Source organism: Cyanistes caeruleus, chromosome 4 (genome assembly GCF_971803275.1).
Source record: "Cyanistes caeruleus chromosome 4, bCyaCae1.hap1.1, whole genome shotgun sequence".
NCBI classification, from domain to species: domain Eukaryota; kingdom Metazoa; phylum Chordata; class Aves; order Passeriformes; family Paridae; genus Cyanistes; species Cyanistes caeruleus.
This window is the reverse complement of record NC_141704.1, coordinates 1863572-1883329: the sequence shown is the minus strand read 5'-3', so window position 1 is coordinate 1883329 and position 19758 is coordinate 1863572. Positions and strand designations below refer to the sequence as shown.

General features: G+C 48.8%; 2 protein-coding genes across 3 annotated transcripts in view; one reads left to right on the top strand and one right to left on the bottom strand.

The window, feature by feature from the left end:
- Nucleotides 1–3656: 3656 nt before the first annotated feature.
- TUBAL3 (tubulin alpha like 3) lies at nt 3657–15735 on the bottom strand. Of its 2 annotated transcripts, XM_023918833.2 has the most exons (6): nt 15492–15735; nt 14607–14750; nt 12902–12971; nt 7796–8039; nt 6200–6348; nt 3657–5063 (listed from the first exon to the last, which is right to left on the bottom strand). In XM_023918833.2, exons 4-6 carry the CDS (start codon nt 7995–7997, stop codon nt 4080–4082), a joined length of 1335 nt encoding a protein of 444 aa, XP_023774601.1. In that variant the 5' UTR covers nt 7998–8039; nt 12902–12971; nt 14607–14750; nt 15492–15735; the 3' UTR covers nt 3657–4079. The 2 variants fall into 2 exon arrangements, with proteins under 2 accessions (XP_023774601.1, XP_023774600.1); XM_023918832.2 differs by lacking the exons at nt 12902–12971; nt 14607–14750; nt 15492–15735 and adding an exon at nt 11423–11561.
- The window catches only part of NET1 (neuroepithelial cell transforming 1), a 49527-nt gene continuing 45493 nt past the window's right edge, over nt 15725–19758 (top strand). Inside the window, exon 1 of the mRNA XM_086886331.1 lies at nt 15725–15978. Within this exon, the coding sequence (XP_086742457.1) occupies nt 15872–15978 (107 nt within the window). The 5' untranslated portion in view covers nt 15725–15871. The remainder of the gene's footprint in view (nt 15979–19758) is intronic.

Below are 19758 nucleotides of genomic sequence, written 5' to 3'. Positions count from 1 at the left end.
TTTTCCTCCTCCACGTGCCAACACTCCAAGGTTTTTTCACACTTTTTTCACACCCATCAGAGCAAAGCGGAGGTGCTACAAGAGTTCGGATATTCCCAAGCACAGCAGGATCCCGAATTCCATCCTGGGATCGAGGAGGATCCAGCCCCACCTGGTGAGGGACGGATTCCAAAAACACATTCCCGATATCTTGGGAATTCACATCCATGGGGTTCTGGCTGGGAAAACCACGGCGATTCCCAGCAGTGACCAAGGAATGGGCTGGATTTGCAGGGAATTCTGTCAGGAGCTCTGGAGCAGGGCTGCGGTGCAGGTCCATCCGGAGCCATCCCTGGTGGAATGGATCCCCTTCCCAGGATTCCTGTCCCTGCTCCTGGAATGTCCTCTCCCACAGCTGGGATGTTCCTGGCATTCCTGCCTGCTCTGGGTAGGGTTGGGAGCACTTATCCCAGGATTTGAGGAATTCCCACCAGGCAGGAGCTCCTCATGGAACCCCCCAGCACATGCACAGGAGATGGAAAATCCAGGACCCTTCCCCAGATCCCAGGCCCAGCTCCATTGGCTGCTGGCTGGGATCTGCTCCATGTCATTCCCACGATTCCCAAGAATCTGCTTCTCCCTTGATTCTCCATCCATTCCCTTCCTGACCAGCTTTTAAGGATTTTTTCCGGGAACAGCCTCATTTCCCGCTTTCCTCAGATCATCCCAACCCTCCACCGAACCCAAGCGAGGTTTGGGACAGACCAGGAATGTCCAAGGGAACCAATCCATGAGGTTTGATCATTCCCAGGGAGCTGCTCCCACACCCTGAATCTGGATAAAGTTTTAAAATCCCTTTTTCTGGCCTCTGGGACACCTGGTTTCCATGAATTCCTTGATTTCCTCTGTTCTGCATGGAAAATAAAACCATTGTCCACCTGCAACGGGATTGGTCTCACTGGTGACTTCAATCCTGGCTTTATCCCCTCTCCCACAGCTTTTCCAGGTTTTCCAGGACATCCCTGATCCCACATCTCTGATGGAATTTTTATCCCTGTTTCAGGGAAGGGACACTGAGGGATGGAAGAGTCCCCTCATTCCCGCTGGAAGTGGGATCCAGCTCCATGGGGAAGGATTTGGCTTTTCATTATCCATGGTTTGGGGTCAGGGTTCCTCCCTGGGATTCAAAATTCAGGAATATTCAGGTTCAAGGAGCTGGAGCTGCCCTGGAGCTGGGACAGTCCAAATTTTCATGGATCCAATGCTGGAAGAACCATCCCATGATCCCAACCCAGGAGCCTCATCCAGCAAATCCTGTCCATCCCAAGGAATTCCAACATTTTGGAAAACGAGGGTGGAAAGCAAAAATCCCATTCCCAGCCCTGAAGGCTGCGAGGGAAGTTTGGGAAATGAGCCACCACCAAACAATCCTGGGAGAGCAACATTCCCGCAATTCCTGTGCTATCTGGGGGGTTTTTGGGATCTTCTGGACCTGTTCAGGTGCGGTGTTCCCACTTCCAGCCGGGTGGATTCCACGAAGGGCAAATTTGGAGGAATCCCAAGAATATCTTGGAGGAATCCCAAGAATATCTTGGAGGAATCCCAAGGATATTCCATGGGTGCTGGCTGGATCCTAGATCCACGATATCCACATTCCCGCTGATCCGAGCTCCTGGGAGAGGAGGGCAGAGCTGGAATTGTCGCTTCCCAAAGCTCCTGGAGCTCTGCCCTGTCCTCTGCTGGAGCATCACTTGGAATTAGAGAGGCTTTTCCCAGCTCCTGAACCTGCTCGGAGGCTGGAAGGAGGCACGGAAAAACCTCATTCCCGCTCCTGGGAATGCTCCAAGGAAAGGGGCAGCTGGAGGTGAGGCAGCTCCCGGGATTTCCCACCTCGGTGACCTCCAGGAACTCCGGCGAGGAACGGCACAGGGAAATTGGGATTGAAATCCAATCAATCAAGAATTGATTCCGTTAATCATTCCCGAGCCAGCCCTTCAATTCCAGCCCGATCCAGGTTTATTTCCTTGGATTTTTCCCTTTTTTTTTCCCCTCCCGTGCATTCCTTTTTTTTTTTATTCCCGCCCAGCTGCTTTTCTTGGATCCGTTCACGGTGCAGGGAGTCCCCGGAGGAGGAGGAGGAATAACCCTGCTGGAATCCAGGGAAAAGCAGAGGTCAGGCTCAATCCCCTTTTCCAGCTCCTCTGCAGCTTCCAGGGATTCTTGCCTCACGTCTGGGAGCAGCCAGCCGGCAGCAGGAGAGGGAAGGAATTTTTCCAGGGAGACAGGGAGCTCAGACACGGTTTTATAGGAGTCTGGCAGAGCCAAAGCGCTGGAATTCCCATCTCAATTCCAGTTAAATTTCCAGCCCTGGCAGCAGGACGGGGATTGCTTTAGCAGGAACGAGTGGTTTAAGGATTCCTTAGGGAAAAGTATGGAAAAAAGGGGATTTAACCTAAAAGCCAAAGCGTGACAGAGCTCCTTGGCAAAGCTTGCCCTGCAGCTTTTACTGGACGGGTAAAGCTCAGGGAAAAATCCAAATAAAACCTGGATTTGAGCAATATGAAAGTAAAAATAAACAAAAACGAGCTGTGTGGAGGTTGGGGATGGATAAAAGGAATAAGGGAGATCTTCCCGTGTGGAATTCCGAGGTTGAGAGGGGGCCCCTTCATCCACAGTTTAAAGGTTTAAACCTTTCAATTAAAAAAATTAAATTAAAATTAAAAGCACTTAATTAAGGGCCTAATTAAAAAGATTTAACGAAAGGTTCCGTAGAATTGACCACGGGCGCGAAGTCGTTCACTCCGTGCCTTAATTTTATTTAGGAATATAAATATTCCTGTTTATTTACCATGAGAAAAACGGGATTGGGAATGGGGGATGGGCTGGGACAGGGATGGGAACATTCCCGCTGGCTGGAATGTTGTGGGAGCAGCTTTGCCATTCCCGGGTAGGGAAAATAAAGGTGAAGTCGCTCAATGAGGATTCACCTCTTGTGGGGAGAATTGGGGGTTCCAGCTCACCCAAAAACTCCGGGATTTTCCCCAAAATCCCTCTCCTCCATCCAAGAGACACCTCCCCTTCCTTGTTCCTGTGCCTGACTGGATCTGGAATCTCCTCAGGGGACAATCAGAGCTTTGGGGTGACAACTTTGGGGTGGCTCAAGGGACCTGGACCTCTTCAGGGGCCACCTCCAACCTGGTCCTGCCAGCCCTGGACTTTTAGGGCCACCAAAGAGTTCCTGGGATGCTTCCACCTCCCTCTCCCACGTGCCAAACACAGGTCCCCTCCCCTCTCCCCATTCCTGGCTGGATTTCCCTGTCTTGGGAATATTTCCCAAATCCTCAGCACTGCCCCAACCCCCAGGATTTGCTCAGGCAACACCTGAGCTTCACCAGGTGAGGAGGAGGGGAGGTGGGCAGGAGGCCAAACCCCACCAAGCAGTGCTCCCCACTACTCCAAAGGGATTCCCTGAATCCAGACATGGAATTCCCTCAGCAGCATCCAGTTCCAGACAGAAATTCCCACAGGAAATAGGACATTTCCCCCACGGCACTAATTAGGCTTGATGACTCTCTAATCAGCACACCCTGATCAGCATTTGCTCTTCCCCTCAGGACATCTGCGAGCCGGAACCTCCCAAAAAAAATAAAACAAACCACCCTGGGTGAATCCAAGGATTCCAAACCAAAAAAAAAAAACACCACACCCCCACCCTCCCCCGTTTTTATTCATATACAAAAAGCCACGGAAGTTTACAGGTGCGTTTCTAATTCCAAAGTGCTTTTACAAGAAAAAGCCAGAGCGAGAGTTTGCCATTCCAGCCAAAGCAGGCGGCTTGCGACATTCCCTGGATGAGGAGCCGGGATCTCCCGGCTATGCGGGATGTCAGGCCTGACTCACCAGGGAACAGCAGCGGGATAAAGCTCAAGACACCCAGGCCACAGAGCAGCTCTGCGAGCCCAAACTACGCAAGCAGGGGAGGTTTCATACATCAAACGCGGCATCGAGGTCCGGGCCGGTCCTTCGGAACCCTCCAGGCCCTCAGGAATTCGGGACAGAAGTTTGGATTCCAGCCGAGGTCGAGACCAGGCCGCAGTTTGTCAATACTCATCCTCATCACCCTCCTCCTCCTCTCCATCCCCCGAGTCCCTTCCGACCTCCTCGTAATCCTTCTCCAGAGCCGCCAGGTCCTCCCTGGCCTCGGAGAACTCGCCCTCCTCCATGCCCTCCCCCACGTACCAGTGCACGAAGGCGCGCTTGGCGTACATCAGGTCGAACTTGTGGTCCAGGCGGGCCCAGGCCTCGGCGATGGCCGTGGTGTTGCTCAGCATGCAGACGGCGCGCTGCACCTTGGCCAGGTCGCCGCCGGGCACCACGGTGGGCGGCTGGTAGTTGATGCCCACCTTGAAACCGGTGGGGCACCAATCCACGAACTGGATGGAGCGGCGCGTCTTGATGGCGGCGATGGCGGCGTTGACATCCTTGGGGACGACGTCACCGCGGTAGAGCAGGCAGCACGCCATGTACTTGCCGCGGCGAGGGTCGCACTTGACCATCTGGTTGGAGAACTCGAAGCAGGCGTTGGTGATCTCCGGCACGGAGAGCTGCTCGTGGTAGGCCTTCTCGGCCGAGACGATGGGCGCGTAGGTGGTGAGCGGGAAGTGGATGCGCGGGTAGGGCACCAGGTTGGTCTGGAACTCGATGAGGTCCACGTTGAGGGCGCCGTTGAAGCGCAGCGAGGCGGTGACCGAGGACACGATCTGCCCGATCAGGCGGTTCAGGTTGGTGTAGGTGGGCCGCTCGATGTCCAGGTTGCGGTGGCAGATGTCGTAGATGGCCTCGTTGTCCACCATGAAGGAGCAGTCCGAGTGCTCCAGCGTGGTGTGCGTGGTCAGGATGGAGTTGTAGGGCTCCACCACGGCCGTGGACACCTGCGGGGCCGGGTAGACCGAGAATTCCAGCTTGGATTTCTTGCTGTACTCCACAGAGAGCCGCTCCATGAGGAGTGAGGTGAAGCCGGAGCCGGTGCCTCCTCCGAAGCTGTGGAAGACCAGGAAGCCTTGGAGGCCACTGCACTGGTCAGCCTGCAGCAGAACACCGGATATTTATCCCAAGGACCGGAAAACTATCCCAAGAATATTAGATATTGATCTCTTTCAGGACTGGGATAACTATCCCAAGAATCCTGGGATAACAATCCAAATAATGGATATTTTTCCCTTTTAAGGACTGGGATAATTATCCCAGGAAAATGGATAATTTTCCATTTTAAGGACTGGGAAAATTATCCCAAGAAAACAGACATTTATCCCTTTAAGGACTGGAATATAGTTATTATATCCCAAGAGTATTGGATATTTATCCATTTAAGGACTGGAACAACTATCCCAAGAATATTGGATATTTATCCCTGTAAGGACTGGGATAACCATCCCAAGAATACTGGGATAACCATCCCAATAATGGATATTTATCCCTGTAAGGACTGGGATAATTATCCCAAGAAGATGGGTATTTATGCTTTTAAAGACTGGGATAACCATCCCAAGAATATTGGATATTTATCCCAAGGACTAGAAAATTATCCCAAGAATATTGGATATTTATCCATTTAAGGATATCCCAATAATACATATTTATCCATTTAAGGACTGGGATAACCATCCCAATAATGGATATTTATCCCTGTAAGGACTGCGATGATTATCCCAAGAAAACAGATATTTATCCCCTTAAGGACTGGAATATAATTATTATATCCCAAGAATATTGGCTATTTATCCCTGTAAGAACTGGGATAACTATCCCAAGAAGATGGGTATTTATCCATTTAAGGACATCCAAATAATGGATATTTATCCATTTAAAGATATCCCAATAATAGATATTCATCCATTTAAAGACTGGGATAACCATCCCAATAATGGATATGTATCCATTTAAAGACTGGAATAATTATCCCAAGTAATACAGCACAAACTTCTGCTTGGAGCACTCCCCGAGCACCTTAAGCCCAGTTTTAACAACAATCCTCTCCTTTTAGGACAAACACACAAATCCAGGGGCTCTCCCGATCCCCAAATCCCAACAGCAGCAACAACCCTTGGACTTCACCAAAACACAGCTTCCCATTTAAGACTTTTTGTCTTTCAAGACTTCTACCCCAAACTCCCAAACACCCAAAACGGCGTCGTTTGAACCCAAAGGGTTTTCCCCTCACCATTTTCCGGATCCTGCTGAGCACGGTGTCGATGATCTCCTTGCCGATGGTGTAGTGGCCGCGGGCATAGTTGTTGGCGGCGTCCTCCTTGCCGCTGATGAGCTGCTCCGGGTGGAAGAGCCCGTGGTAGGTCCCGGTCCTGATCTCATCTGCGCCGGGAGGAGAAATCAGGGAGAGCAAAACACCCCAAGGAAGGGTGAAAAATCCATGGAATGGCACGGCACGGTTAGGGAAGGGTTGTGGGAATGATGGGAGGGGGAGGAATAAACCAGAAGTGCATCTTCACCCTACACCTGTCCTGGAATCCTAAATTAATCTGGTTTGATGAGTTAGGACAGCACAATTCCAGAGTTTTTTGTGGGATTGGTTACCACAGGCAGCTTGGAGGAGAAGTCTGGAAGTTTCTCCATGCTCTCCAGTACGGAAGGGACAGGGACAAATCCCCTCCAGTCCTGACATTTCCACCTGATCCCGCTCCAGAGGGTTTTTAAATCCACTCCATCCCAACACTGGACACTCCCTCTGGAAAAGGGAAACAGGAAATTTTACACATCCTGGGGATCGGGATTCCAGCTGGAAATGAGCTCCCTCTGGAAAAGGGAAACAGGGAATTTTACACATCCTGGGGATTTGGATTCCAGGTGGGAATCACTCCCTCTGGAAAAGGGAAACAGGGAATTTTACACATCCTGGGGGATTTGGATTCCAGCTGGAAATGCAATCACTCCCTCTGGAAAAGGGAAACAGGGAATTTTACATATCCTGGGGATTTGGATTCCAGCTGGGAATCACTCCCTCTGGAAAAGGGAAACAGGGAATTTTACACATTCCGTCATCTCCTGGCTCGCTCATCAAGTTCTCCACTTTACACCTCAATGAGGTGTCTGAAAATGAAGCTGAACCCAAACAAGAGTCTGCAATCCTTTAATTAGAGCTAATGAGTCACATCCCAGATGGAAAGATAGGAGGAGAAGCCCGGAAGGCAGGAGCAGGTGGTTGGATTTGGAGTCACCTCCAAAAAAAAAAATAAATTGTTATTTTCTAGGAAGGCGCCTCAAATTGAAACACCCGGAGATCCCTGAGGTAGCTGGAAGGGAAAGCAGGAATCTTTGGGAATCCATCAGGTTGGAAAAGATCTCCAAGGTCAAGGTGGCCAACCAGGACAGGCAGGTCCCACAAACACCTGGAGATCCCTGAGGGAATTGGGAATCTTTGGGAATCCATCAGGTTGTAAAAGATCTCCAAGGTCAAGGTGGCCCACCAGGAACGCCATGGGATGTGTGGCACCCCTCTCTGTGGGTGGCATCCAAACCAGATGTGCCACATCTGCCCATGGAGGGTGGAATTCAGGCCGGGACCACCACGGCCAGCAAACCCGGATCGTTTTCCACCCACTGGAGGTGCCAAAAGGAGGGAACAAATCAACGACAACCCCGCGTTTGGCCACTCTAGGTCCCTTTGGAAGTGTGAATTCTGCCTGCTTCCGATGGCTGGGGACGTTTAACCACAGCAGAGGAGCGGGAGCAACGGGATCCCACGGAAAACGGGTCGGGAATTAGGGATAAAGACGGCTCAGGGGCAAAATCTGGGTTTTACCAATGACAGTGGGCTCCAGGTCTATGAACACCGCTCGGGGCACGTGTTTGCCAGATGCTGTCTCACAGAAGAAGGTCTCGAAGGAGGAATCCACCTGCTCAGAGTTGGGATCCATGGATTTCACCTGCTTGGAGCCGGGAATGGTCCCATCGGCCTGGATGCCGTGCTCCAGGCAGTAGAGCTCCCAGCAGGCATTGCCCATCTGCACTCCGGCCTGCCCGATGTGGATGGAAATGCACTCCCTCTGGAAAAGGGAAACAGGGAATTTTACACATCCTGGGGATTGGGATTCCAGCTGGAAATGCATTCACTCCCTCTGGAAAAGGGAAATGGAATTTTACACGATTGGAATTCCAGCTGGAAATGCACTCACTCCCTGTGGAAAAGGGAAAAGAGGGAATTTTACACATCCTGGGGATTGGAATTCCAGCTGGAAATGCACTCACTCCCTCTGGAAAAGGGAAACAGGGAACTTGACACATCCTGTGGATCAGGATCAGGAGTTCCAGCCCCCATGGTTCTCCCTGGAGCCATCCTGGGGATGATGAGGGAAACAGGTGACATCTGCCCATTGTGGGAGCTGGAGCTGGGATCAACCTGGGATCAACCCGGGATCAACCTGGGATCTGCTGTGCTGGACACAGCATTCCTGGGAAAGGCTCTCCCAGGGCAGGGAAGGAGGAAGGAAGGAGCTGCTGGCTCCACACTGGGGCAGCTCCAATCCCAACGGGTCATCCCAGCAGCTCCAGGCTCTTGATCCCGGAAAAAAAAGCTCAGGGAGAAGCCAAGCTTGGAAAACCTGAGCCAGGCTGGAGTCCCAGCAGGAAAGAGGCCAGAGAAAACAGGGATTGCCCTGCGGCAGAGCAAGGCCAGGCTGAGTCCCGGGAGCGGCTCCGAGCCCGGATTTATCCAGGTCATCTCCAGCAGCCTGGGATTCCAGGGAAGCTCCGCAGGGACCGGCGTCTCCTGGAGGTTCCTGGGGCATTTTTGCTGGTGGCGCTTCCCTGGGGAATTGGCACCTGCTGCTTCCACCACGCCAAGATCAAAGCCAGGGCAGAGCCTCCTGGCCCGGATCCCGAGCCCAGAATCCCAATTATTGTCATGCCTGGCACAGGGCAGAGCTTCTTCCCAAAGGATCTCTGGGAAAGGGAGCTGATCCCACCTGGAAAGGATAAGCGGTGCAGCTGATTCCATTATTTGGGACATCCACGGGAAGCTAGGCTCAGGTCCCGCCTCACCAAGCTGGGTCTCCACAGATAAACCCGGCTTAGAGAGGGGCGGTGGGAACAGCGGATCCCAAATCTCCAGGGAAGCCCAGGAGCAACCAAAGTGCCCAGGAGTCTCCAGAAGATTCCAGCTGGACATCCCGGGGCACCAACCGCTCATGGCAGGGAAACAATCCCATGAAACTTCCCCATCTCCTTCCCCAAGCACAGATGGGACAATTTTCCCGTCCCTCAAGCAGCTCCAGAGGCCACCAGGACGGGATCATTCCTGGGACACCAACCCAGCGCTGCCGAAACAGCCCCAAATCCTGGCAGGGCCAAGCCCCAGCTCTGCGGGATCAGGAGCTGCTGGGATCAGGAGCTGCTGGGATCAGGGATTGTCAGGATCAGGAGCTGCTGGGATCAGGGATTGTCAGGATCAGGAGCCTCTGGGATCAGAGATTGTTGGGATTGGGAGCTGCTGGGATCAGGGATTCTCAGGATCGGGAGCTGCTGGGATCAGGGATTGTCGGGATCAGGGGATTGGTGTGATAAGAAGTTGCTGGGATTAGGGATTGTCAGGATCAGGAGCCGCTGGGATCAGGGATTCTCAGGATCAGGGGATTGGCGGGATAAGAAGTTGCTGGGATCAGGGATTGCTGGGATCAAGGATTGTCAGGATAAGGAGCTGCTGGGATCCCATTCCTGCTGGGATCAGGGATTGTCAGGATCCTATTCCTGCTGGGATCAGGGACTGTCAGGATCCCATTCCTGCTGGGATCAAGGATTATCAGGATCAGCTCCTGCTGGGATCAGGGACTGTTTGGATCAGGGATCACCGGGATCAGGGATTACTGGGATTCCCTCCAGCTGGGATCAGGGATTACCAGGATCAGGGATCACCAGGATCCGTTCCTGCTGGGATCAGGGATTGTTGGGATCCCATTCCTGCTGGGATCGGGGACTGTTTGGATCAGGGATTACTGGGATCAGGGATTACCAGGATCAAGGATTACCCAGATTCCCTGCTGCTGGGATCAGGGATCACCAGGATCAGGGATCACCAGGATCCGCTCCCTCTGGCCCAGCTGCCGAGTCGCTATGCGGGCAATGCCAGCCCAGCCCTCTCCGCAGCGTGGTTCCAATCATTCCCCATCCCGGCTCCCCGAGCTTCCCAGCGCTTCCCGGGACAGCTGCTCCGCTCCCAAATCCCCGCTGCCAGCACCTGCTGCACCGGGAGCGCCGGAATTCGCTGGAACCTCGCTCAGGGAGCAAGAACAAAGGCAAACAAAAACGAAATGTAAAAACCAGGAGCTGCTGGAAGGGAAAAATCGCAGCAGTTTATCGGAGGTTTTCCCCTCCTCTAAAATATTCCAGAGGTTTTGGGGTTTTTTTTTGGGATCTTCCCAATATTTGCATCCAGCTGAAATGCCTTTTCCAGACTCTGGCTATAGGCAGCCTATTGTTGTCCAGCTGATTTTTCCCACTGGGAAATATCCCACCACGTAAATATTTAACACTTTTCTAGCCAGGCCAGACCAGAAATCCGCAGATTAAAGGGAAAAGTTCAAAGCCAAATCCCTGGGAGCCGCTTTGAAGTTTTCTCCCATTTGCAAACCGATTTTTCCAAGTCACTCCTTTGCATCCACCAAAAAAAAAAATAAAAAAGTGCTAGTTGGGATCCTCTTTCCCAAAAAGTTTGAGGAATAATCAGGATTTCAGATTTTTTTTTTTTTTTTTTTTTTTTTTTTAATTCAGTTTTCCAGCTGCAAACGTTCCAGAGCAGGGAATTCCATGGAAAAAAAAAACTCCATGGGAAAGGGGGATTTTTTTATCCATTTAATTTCTAATCCCAAGGGTTTAGAGCAGACAAAGGCAACATGGCAGCTCATTCCTATGGAAAAAAAAATTACATCCCTAAAGGTTGTGCTCGTTGCAGCACATCGGGAAGGTGAAAATTTGGGGGAAAGGGATCAAAAAATTCAATTTTTATCCATAATTTATGAATTGAGAGTCGAGGAAAAATATGCTGATCCTACACACACACAGAGCAAAAAAAAAAAAAAAAGTTTATAAAAATTAAAATCCCAACTTTTCAACAACTTTCCAAGTCTCCACACCCCACCTCAGGAGCCTCAAACTCCGCAGGGAAAAGCCCCAAGAGGCCACTCCAAGAATTCCAAGCACATCCCTCATTTTTCCCTTATAAGGAGCAAACCCCGAATCAATAACCCAGAAGGTAACGAGCGATTCCAACTGAGCCGCTGGAAATTCAAATCCCCGGGAGGAAAAGAGGGAGGAAAAGAGGGAATTTTGAGCTCTGAAAATTTGGGAGGGGTGGGGGGGAAAAATAAAATTAAATTAAAAAATAAAAATAATAATTAAAAAAAAGTGGGAAATATTGGAATTTTAACGCTCTTACCATGGTGAGGCTGAGTAAGATCTGAGCAAAGCAGCTGCTGCCTCTGCCTCTCCCTGCAACTTTATAGCCCAGGAAATCCTGACTCCACCTGAATTTAAAGTTTCTCCAAGCTTAAAGGAGCAGAGCTCCTTTTCCTTCCATCCCAAAAAAAAAAAAAAAATCGGGATCTAATCCCGCCCAGTTTGCAGTATTTCCCTGATTAAAGGCGGAGTAATGGGAGGTTTTTTTGCTTTTTTTAAAATTATTTTAAAGCAGGATAAAAGTTGATTTTTTTTAAGTGTGGGGTTGGTTAAAAAGAATTAAAAGAAAGAAGGAAAAGCTGGAAAAGTTTTGTGTGTTCCCACATAATTCACTTTATCCAGCGGGAATAATCCACCTTTATCATTTTTCACAGTACTGCAGCTGATATTCTTAATTTTGTTAATTTTTTGACAAAGTCCTGCGATTTTTGGTCTTTTTTCCTCCACCATATTATCCATGATTTCATGGGAATCTGCTGGGTTTGCACCTCTGGGATGCCCAGGTGGAGGCTCAGCCCCTCTGGATTCCTTAAGGATTCATTTTTTCCCTCCTGCCGAGGATTGGGAAGCAATTTTGACCCCATTCCTATGGGATTTTTCAGACTTTTTTTTCCTAATTCCCTTCTTTCCCTCTTCATCTCCCATTAAAAATTCCCAAATTTTCTTTGATTGGTCTACAATTCCAGCAGGTTCTCCAGGACTGGGGGAGACAAGGATATCCAAATGGGATCAGGAGAAGGAATTTTTCCCTCTGTTCAGCATTTTTGGGATCTTCTTTTCTTCCTGGGTCCGGTTTGGGCTTCCCAGTATAAAACCCACACCAGTAAACCGGAGCAAATCCAGGGATTTGGTTGGATTTGGAGCAGGGAACGTGGGAGGATGGGATTTGATCCTTAAGAAGAGGAATTCAGAGAGAGTTTGGAGGAGGAATGTGAAGATTTGGGGAATTTTTATCCTTGGATGTATCCCAAACCTTTCCTGATTTTAGTGGTTTATTCACTAAATCACCTTTTAGGCAACACCAAATCCAAAATTTTGTTTTTGTTTTTTTTTTCCATGGGAAATGAGAAGGAAAAGAAGGAATTGCTGGAGCTGGAGGTGGCAAAGAGAACCTGCCTGGGATTTCAACTTTTCTGGATAAAATGAGGAATTTCAGTGCTTTCATCTCTAAATAATCTTTTTGGGCAACCCCAAACCCAAAATTTTGGGGTTTTTTCCATGGGAAATGGGAAGGAAAAGAGGGAATTGCTGGAACTGGTGGTGGCAGAGAGAAACTTCCTGGGATTTCAGCTCCAGGCTGGATTTAGAACGGAATCAAGCCGAGACCACCCCCTCCCCAGAGGACTTTTTATAGCCAGAGCTCACAGCTGCTGCCTCCTTCCCACTCCTCCATCCCAAATATCCCAAATCCCTCCTCCCTCTTCCCACAGAGGTGGATTTTGGGCAGGCCCAGACTCACCAGGAGCTGAGGAACTCAGGAGTTGCTGCTTGGCCACTTCAATTTGCTTCAAAATCAAAAGATTTCGGCCCTGGGAAGATGAAAATATTTAATTTAACGGTCATTTTTTGGGAATTTGGTTTGGAGGAAAAAATTGGAGGAGGGAAAAATTCCCTTCACTCCAGGGATTTTTTCCCTGTGTTGGCCTGGTGGATTGAGCTGAAAAAATTTGGATTTAGGCACTTCCAAACTCTCTAATTCCAGATTTAATTGTTCACCTGTTAAAATCTGCACAGTTTCATGGGTGAATTTCCCTAAAATCGCCTTCCAGCCTCTCATTATTCCAAATTTTTTTTTTTTTTTGTGGAAATTCTGGGAATTTTCACACCAAGGCATTTGTTGGCTTTTTGAGTGAATTCTATGCCAGAACAATCCCAGGGATCTTCCATTTCTACTTCAGCCTGATCCCGTTTTTCCATCTCCATTTCCCAAGGGAAATCCACTTTTTGATCCAGCCAATCCCTTGGAAATTCGCTTCTTTTGCTGATTTTTTTTCCACAATATTTTGCTGGGTTTTGATGATTTTTGGCTGATTTCTTTCTGATTTTGCTGATTTTTTTTTGCTGATTTTTGCACTGTTTCTTTGCCAATTTTTTGCTGATTTTTGCTGGTTTTGCTGATTTTTTGCTGATTTTTTCCCAAGATTTTGCTGGGTTTTGCTGGGGTTTTTTCTGATTTGTTTTTGCTGATTTTTTTCTGATTTTTTCCAATATTTGCTGAATTTTTTTACTGACTTTTTTCTGATTTTTTCCAATATTTTGCTGGGTTTTGCTGATTTTTCTGAATTTTTTTTGCTGATTTTTGCACTTGTTTTTTGACAATTTTTTGCTGATTTTTGCTGATGTTTACAGATTTTTTTTTTCTGATTTTTGCACTGATTTCCTCCCAGTATTTTGCTGGGTTTTGCTGATTTTTTTTTTTTGCCGATATTTCTGCTGATTTTTTGCTTTTTCTGCTGAATTTTGCACTAATTTTTTGCTGACATTTTGCTGATTTTTTTCCTCATTTTTGGTGATTTTTGGCTGATATTTTTATGAATTTTTATTGATTTTTGCACTGGTTTTTTTTGCCAATTTTTTGCTGATTTTTGCTGATGTTTGCTGATTTTTTTCTGATTTTTGCACTGATTTTTCCCCAACATTTTTGCCAGGTTTTGATGATTTTTGGCCAATTTTTTCCCAATATTTTGCTGATTTTTTTGCTGATTTTTTTTGCTGATACTTTGCTGATTTTGACCAAATGTTTGCTGTTTTCTTTGCCAATTTTTTGCTGATTTTTCCTGATTTGTGCACATGTTGGGCTTTTTAAAATGGGTTTCAAAAAGAATCTCATGACTTTCAAAGAATTTCATCCAAGTGTTGCCCAGAAGTTGAGCTGATGAACCTGACCGAGTATAAAAGGCTGTTCCAGGGGCATCACAGCTGTTAAAAATAGATTTTTTTTTTGCCAAATCTGTCTGATCCAATGGCAGATTCGCATTCCAGAGGAGATATTCCCACTTTATAAGCAGGGAAAAATCACCCCTTGTTATAGGGATGCTTGGAGCTGTCACCCCATGAGGGGACAAACCCCATCCCCTCCTCATTCCTTCACAGGGAAAAAGCTGAAATGGAGGAAAATCCAAACCTCAGCCAAGTGGGATGGATTTTCCAGATAATTCCCTCACCTGAGAGGATCCAAAACTTCACCCAGAGTCTTGCTGGAAGCACCACTTGATCCTGCTGTGGGATGAGAGGAACTGATGGCTTTTCCAGGCAGGATTTGGGAATTCGCTGCTCCATCTGGGCTAAGCAGCTCCCTTTTCCCAGCCCTGTCAAATAGAGAGACGACTAAGGTAAATTTTTGGGATTTGAGCTGATTTCTAAAATGTAATTTTCCCTTTTTTTTTTTTTTTTTTTTTTTTAGGAAGGAGCTGTTTCTCCTCCAAAATTTTGCTGATTTTTCTGCCTCTTTCGGACTGGGAGAAGCTGTTGATCCCTTTCTCAGGATGAACCTTTTCCTAAAATCCAGCCTAACCCCACCTGACACAGCTCCAGCTGTTCCCTCCCAGCGATCCCAGATGGAAGTGGAAACGGATGGATCGGAATTTCAACAAGACCAAGGTTCTACTCTTTGACCACACCATGGAATGTTCCAGGCTGGGATAGAGGGGCTGGAAAGTTGGGAAAGGCCCTGGGAATTCTGGTGAGAGTGGCTGGACATCCCCAGGTGTGGGGAGGAGACCACTGGAAATCTCGGGGTCACTTCTGAGCTCCTCAGCTCGGGAAGGACCTTGAGGGGCTGAGGAATCCAGGGAATCCAGGGAAGGGGCTGGAGAAGAAGGAAAAGCTGAGGGAGCTGGGAAAAGGCTGAGGCTGGAGAAAAGAGGGATCAGGGGGAATTTCTGGCTCTGCACAACTCCCTGCCAGGAGGGGACAGCCAGGAATTCGGGCTCTGCTCCCAGGGAACAGGGACAGGAGGAGAGGGATATCTCTGGGAGGATACCTAGAAAATTCCTTCATGGAAAAGGTGATTAAACATTGGAAGGGTCTGCTCAGGGCAGTGCTCTCACCATCCCTGGAGATGTTTAAGGAAGATCTCGACGTGGCACTCAGTGACAAAGCACTGCTCGGCCATAGGTTGGACTCGATGGTCTCCGAGGTCTCTTCCAGCCTCAAAGATTGCCTGGAATATCAAGATGCTGAGGGCGACGCCCTCCCTGTGCCTCAGTTTCCCCACGGCCGGCGCATTCCCACACCGCGCTCCGCCAGGGGGCGCTGCGCCCGCCGCGTCCCTCACAGCCCGCGCCGCCCTCTGGCCACGCCCCCGCGGCTCCTGATTGGCCACCGCCGCCACCGCCGCCATTTTCAAACCGCCGCCGCTGCCGCCATTTCTCCCCGGGCTCAGGCGCCGCTGCCGCCGCTTCTACTTCCAGCCCCGGTCCCCATCCCCATGGAGGCAGAGCCCCTGGGCCAGAAACACCCTGGGCGGCGACGGGGCAGGGCCAGCGGTTCGCCCCCGGCGAGCGGCACCCCCGGTGTGGCCGCCTCCTGCAGCCGGTAGGAGTCGCGATCCCCCCGCGTTCCCCTCGTGAGGGGCTGAGGGTGACCCGCGGGGCTTGTGTGTCCTCAGAGGAGATCCCGCCGCTCTCCTGTGAGGGAGGGTCCCTTTCGCTTCCTTAGTGCCTCGTGAAGGGAACTCCCGGCCGGCTATGAGGGGGTTTTCCAAGGAAATTCCCTCCCTTTCCATCTCCTCAAGGGAATTCCTCTCCTTCGGGCTGTGGGAGAATCCTTTGCCTTTCTGCCTCATGAGACGGACGCTGTTTTCCTCAGGCTGTAAAAGCTTTCCTCGCCTGTTCTCTAATGAGGAGGGGGTTTGTAGCTGCTCCTTTCACGGAACTTAAAAGGGTTGGAATGATCCTTTAGGATCATTCAGTGCCATGGGCAGTGACATTTCCCGCTGTCCCCGGCTGCCGCAGCCTGGCCTTTGACACTTCCAGGGATCCCAGGAGCAACCACGGCTCCTCTGGGCACCCTGTGCCAGGCTCTGGATCATCTCCCTCTCCTGGGCATAAAATCCACCTCAGCACCAGCTCCGCCTTTATTCCGATTTTTTTAAACCCCTGTGTGAGATGTCTGTTATTGTTACTCTGAAATATGGAACTTGGGAGATTTTTCTCAAGGAAACACCCTGAAAGAAGTTTATGAAATAATTTACCTTGAAGTTCAGTTCCTTTTATTTGTGTTGACCCCCAAAACGTTACCCAAAATGTTTAGGATTTAAACAGATTTTACAGATCAGCAGAGGTTTGGGTTTTCTGTTGCCTTCAAGGTTAGGAAATTACTTTTTTCAAGTGTGTAGGTGATGTAGAAACCTCTTCTATCTGACAAAAGTGGCTTTAGTTACCTCAGCACAGAGTTTCTACCCGCAAATGCTGTGTTTGGACAGAAATTTATTCCTGGATACGATCAGGGATCAAATTTTGCATCCCAGCTTGGCTTGGAGGGGCGAGAGATGCTCCTGCTTTTCCTCCAGCTTCATTTTTCCATGGAAATGAGAGCGAGGAAGGTGAGTGGAGCAGCCCCGCGTTTTGAAACCTGGAAAAATTCCCCAGGGGCTGGAGTGGATGTTCTTAATTAGGCGATAAAAGCGAAGTAAACATTGATGAGCTTGGGGTTTTGCAAGCATTGAGTTGTGGGGAGGCTGAAGGGTTTAACAAGCTTTGAAAAAGAAATGTTTTCATAGTCATGTGCTCTTGAAAAATCAAACTGGAGCTCCCTAATTAGCACACCTTGAAAAGCAGAGCCTAATTGAAGGCTTTGGTGGTTTGGGATGGTGGAGCATTCCTGGGTGAGGCTCGTTTGTGTGGGAGAGGCCAAGGAAATTGGGATAAAACAAGACAGGAATTAATGCAGATACAGCTGGACACTCTAGGTGATGCCAACTCAGCTCTGGTGATGCAGAGCAGCTCAAGATGCTGCTGCTTGAGGCTTGTTTGGAATAATAAAAAATGTAACTGGGAGATCTCCAGCCCAGCTTCAAATTTAGGTCAGCTTGGCATCGGCTGGGTGAGCTCTAAAAACCTCCAAGGACAGGGATTTTCTTACCTCTCAGTGCTTGATCCCACTCACTGGGGGAGAGTTTTCCTTGTATTCCCTGGAAATTTTCCATGCTGCAGCTTTTGCATGTGGAAGGGTCTGTTTAAGGTTTTATCTCCTTTTTAGATCGTGTAGACAGCACTTGAATCTCCTTTTTTTCACCTTTCCCTGAAGAATCTCCTTTTTTTCACCTTTCCCTGAAGAATCCCCTTTTTTACTTTTCCCTGAAGAATCCCTTTTTTACCTTCCCTGAACCATTTTTAACCTGTCCCAGGCCAAGCCCCCTGCTCTCAGTCCCTTTATTAATCCTGAGCATCTTTTTGCTCCAGTTGCTGTTCCTTGTACTGGGAAACCCAGAGCTGTTCCCAGTATCCAGATGGGATCTCCCAAATCCCAACTGGCATCATTTGAGCTGTTTGCTTCCCCAACCAATAACAGAATTTAAATTCTTTAATCCTTGCAGCTGTTGGGGCAGTGTCAAACTAGGACAGAGTGACAGAGGGGTTGTTTGTTTGTTTGAATTTAAAAAAATACAAAAATCTGGAAGCAGTTGGATTTTAAACTTCAGCCAAATGTGCAAAATCTGTGTTTTATGTTCAAGGGTCTGACTGGGATTTAAGCAAAGTTAAAGTCCCTGCTAAACCATAAATATATTCAATAAATGCACAGCAAGTGACCTCAGTCCCTGCTTCTTTGCCTCAACCCCGAGTGTGTGTGCCACATCCATGAAGGAGTTTTTATCTCCTGACCCTGGATTTGGGCAGCCTGAGGTTGAAATCTCAGTCCAAGCACAACCAGAGCTTGGGGAGCCTCTCGATTCCCTAAATCCACCCAGCAGTGTTGGAGGGCGAGGTAATTCCCTTTATTAGCCTCGAATTCTCGGGGCTGCAGCATTCCCCAGCGCTCTGGAATCTGCTGTTTCAGTGGGGTATTTTTAAAGCATCAAATTGCACTCCTGCGGTGCTGCTGGAGGATTCCTGGTGCTCCCAAAAGAGAGGGAGGCCGGGAAGGCACTGAGAATTTGTAGCAGCCTCTTGTTTGTGGTGTCTAAAAAAGGAGGAGACGGTGCTGGAGACAGTGACTTCACCCAGTTATGAACAGGGAATGTTTGAGCTGAGGGTTGCTTTTCACATCTTCTCATTTTCTATTTATCTTTTTTTATTCATTTTCCCCCCCTGGCTATGCACCTGCTCTTGCATCAGGTTTAAAAGTGAGAGATAATTGCAGAGGAAGCTGCAGGGTGTGCCCAGAGAAGGAAAAATAAAAAATTATTTTCCCAAGAAGATATTCCCTCTTTTTCCAGAATTTTCCCTGGAATCTAGCAGCACAACAAGTGGCTGAGTGTTTTTCTCTCAATCTTTCCCCCACCCTCAACTCCTGCTGCAAGGAGATAACAACAAAAAAATGACAAAAGCTTTTATCTGGGACAGATAAAACACCATTTATCTTGAGATTTGTTTGTTTGCTCTCTAATCTTGCTCCCAACTTCCCAGTTTCTCTAATTTGGAGGTGAATCCAGGTGAAGCTTTCTGAGGGAACCCATGGAAATAAAGCTGAGTCCTCTCTCCTGCCCCAGTCACTCCTGGAGAATACATTTTTCCTGGAGAATGGCTCTGGAGCTTCTCCTTCCAGCTGGGAGAAGCCTGGAGCTTGGAAAGTTGATTTTTATCTCTCTCCAGAGCCAGCAGAAACATCAATTCCAAGGAGATTAATCCCAATTAATTGGCTGATTTTGGATGAAAAGCGTTTTTATGAAGGTCACAAGAGGATGGAAGGTGGAAAAGATGCTCAGGGCTGAGAGAGCCAGGCCAGGCAGCTCCTTCTGGGATAACCCTGAGGCTGCCAAAGGAGCAGGAGAAGAACTCAGAGCTTTGTGTTGGGTTTTTTTCTCAAATTCTCACCCTTGAGCTGCTGCCCGAGGTGGGGTCCCCAAACCCTTCAGCCTCACTGGGGAGTTGCTTTGATTTTTAAAAAAGTCAAATTTACCCTTCCACCTTTCCCTGTGGCTGTGGTATTGCTGGATTCACTTTGCAGGCACCAAGAAGGGAGAAAAGCAGAATTTTTTGGTGTCAACTCATGAGTTTTAACGTGAAACAAAACCCACTCATTCCATGCAGGAATTTTGTCAGGGACAATTTTATTTCTGGAGCAGCAGCAAGGAATTTGTTGTTCACTTGTGGGGCTTTAACGAGGCATCTCAAGAGTCAGAGTCTTAAAAATCATCCCTGATCACCTGCACAA